At 50.7% G+C, this 818-nt stretch overlaps 1 protein-coding gene across 1 annotated transcript in view; it reads right to left on the bottom strand.

The window, feature by feature from the left end:
- LOC145415064 (uncharacterized) overlaps positions 1–431 on the bottom strand; it is an 8,153-nt gene extending 7,722 nt beyond the window's left edge. The window contains exon 1 of the mRNA XM_080284478.1: positions 1–431. This exon is cut by the window's left edge and continues 67 nt beyond it. Within this exon, the coding sequence (XP_080140604.1) occupies positions 1–431 (431 nt within the window).
- Positions 432–818: the final 387 nt, after the last annotated feature.

Raw genomic sequence — 818 nt, 5'->3', positions numbered from 1 at the left:
CTGAGATGGGCTGGGGTGTCACTGTGGTACCTCCTTCTCTCCCTCACCTCCCCCTCATCCTCCACCGCCTCCCCCTGACCCCCAGACAGGATGGCCAGACCAATCCGACCAATCCCGTGAGCGACCGTTGTGATGTCATAGTCGGGGTCGGCCAAAATCGTCATAGTGGCCAGTGGAGTGTCTTGGTACAGCTGCTCCTCAGAGTGTACATGTGCGTTGGCTTCAGGAGTGTCTTGGTACACATGGTCCTGCGTGTGTACATGTGCACTGTGTCTGTGGGTGTGTGGATATTGCCTGAGTACGGTGGTGTAGCATGGTGGCGGGTGTTTGAGGTTGAAGGTACAGTCATAACAAGGGGGACTGCCTTCACAAGCACGGCAGGCACACAGCGACTTGTTCTTCCTCAGCAACACTCGGTTCAGCAGCTCCATATTAGCACCAGCAAAAGTTCAAGGCACACCTAGATAGTCTGGTTTCGCTATAAGGGCAACTGAATTCAAAGCTTGGTTTCAGTGTAAGGACAATCAATTTTAGAGTTTGCTCCCACCGCACTTACTACAGTTTACATTCGTTGCACGTACACTCACTAAACTTTGGTCTCACTGTACGCACTAAATTTTCCTCTCCTGTACATAAGATGAAGTTTAGAGTTCACACAATCCCAAGTTTCTTTTTCTCTGAGCTAGACGCAGAGATACGTATCAGCTTTGCAACCTCTCACTGGCACAGATCTAACAAGCGGAGACAGCCGGTAAATTGCGCTCATAGAAGACCAGCGTGTGTGGATATGATGGCACGCGACCAAGGCAGCAGCTTTT

The sequence above is a fragment of the Coenobita brevimanus genome, chromosome 101, assembly GCF_032717465.1.
Source record: "Coenobita brevimanus isolate Jiangsu-jjx chromosome 101, ASM3271746v2, whole genome shotgun sequence".
Taxonomy (NCBI): domain Eukaryota; kingdom Metazoa; phylum Arthropoda; class Malacostraca; order Decapoda; family Coenobitidae; genus Coenobita; species Coenobita brevimanus.
The sequence above is the reverse complement of the archived record's forward strand: the minus strand, read 5'-3'. Positions and strand labels throughout refer to the sequence as shown.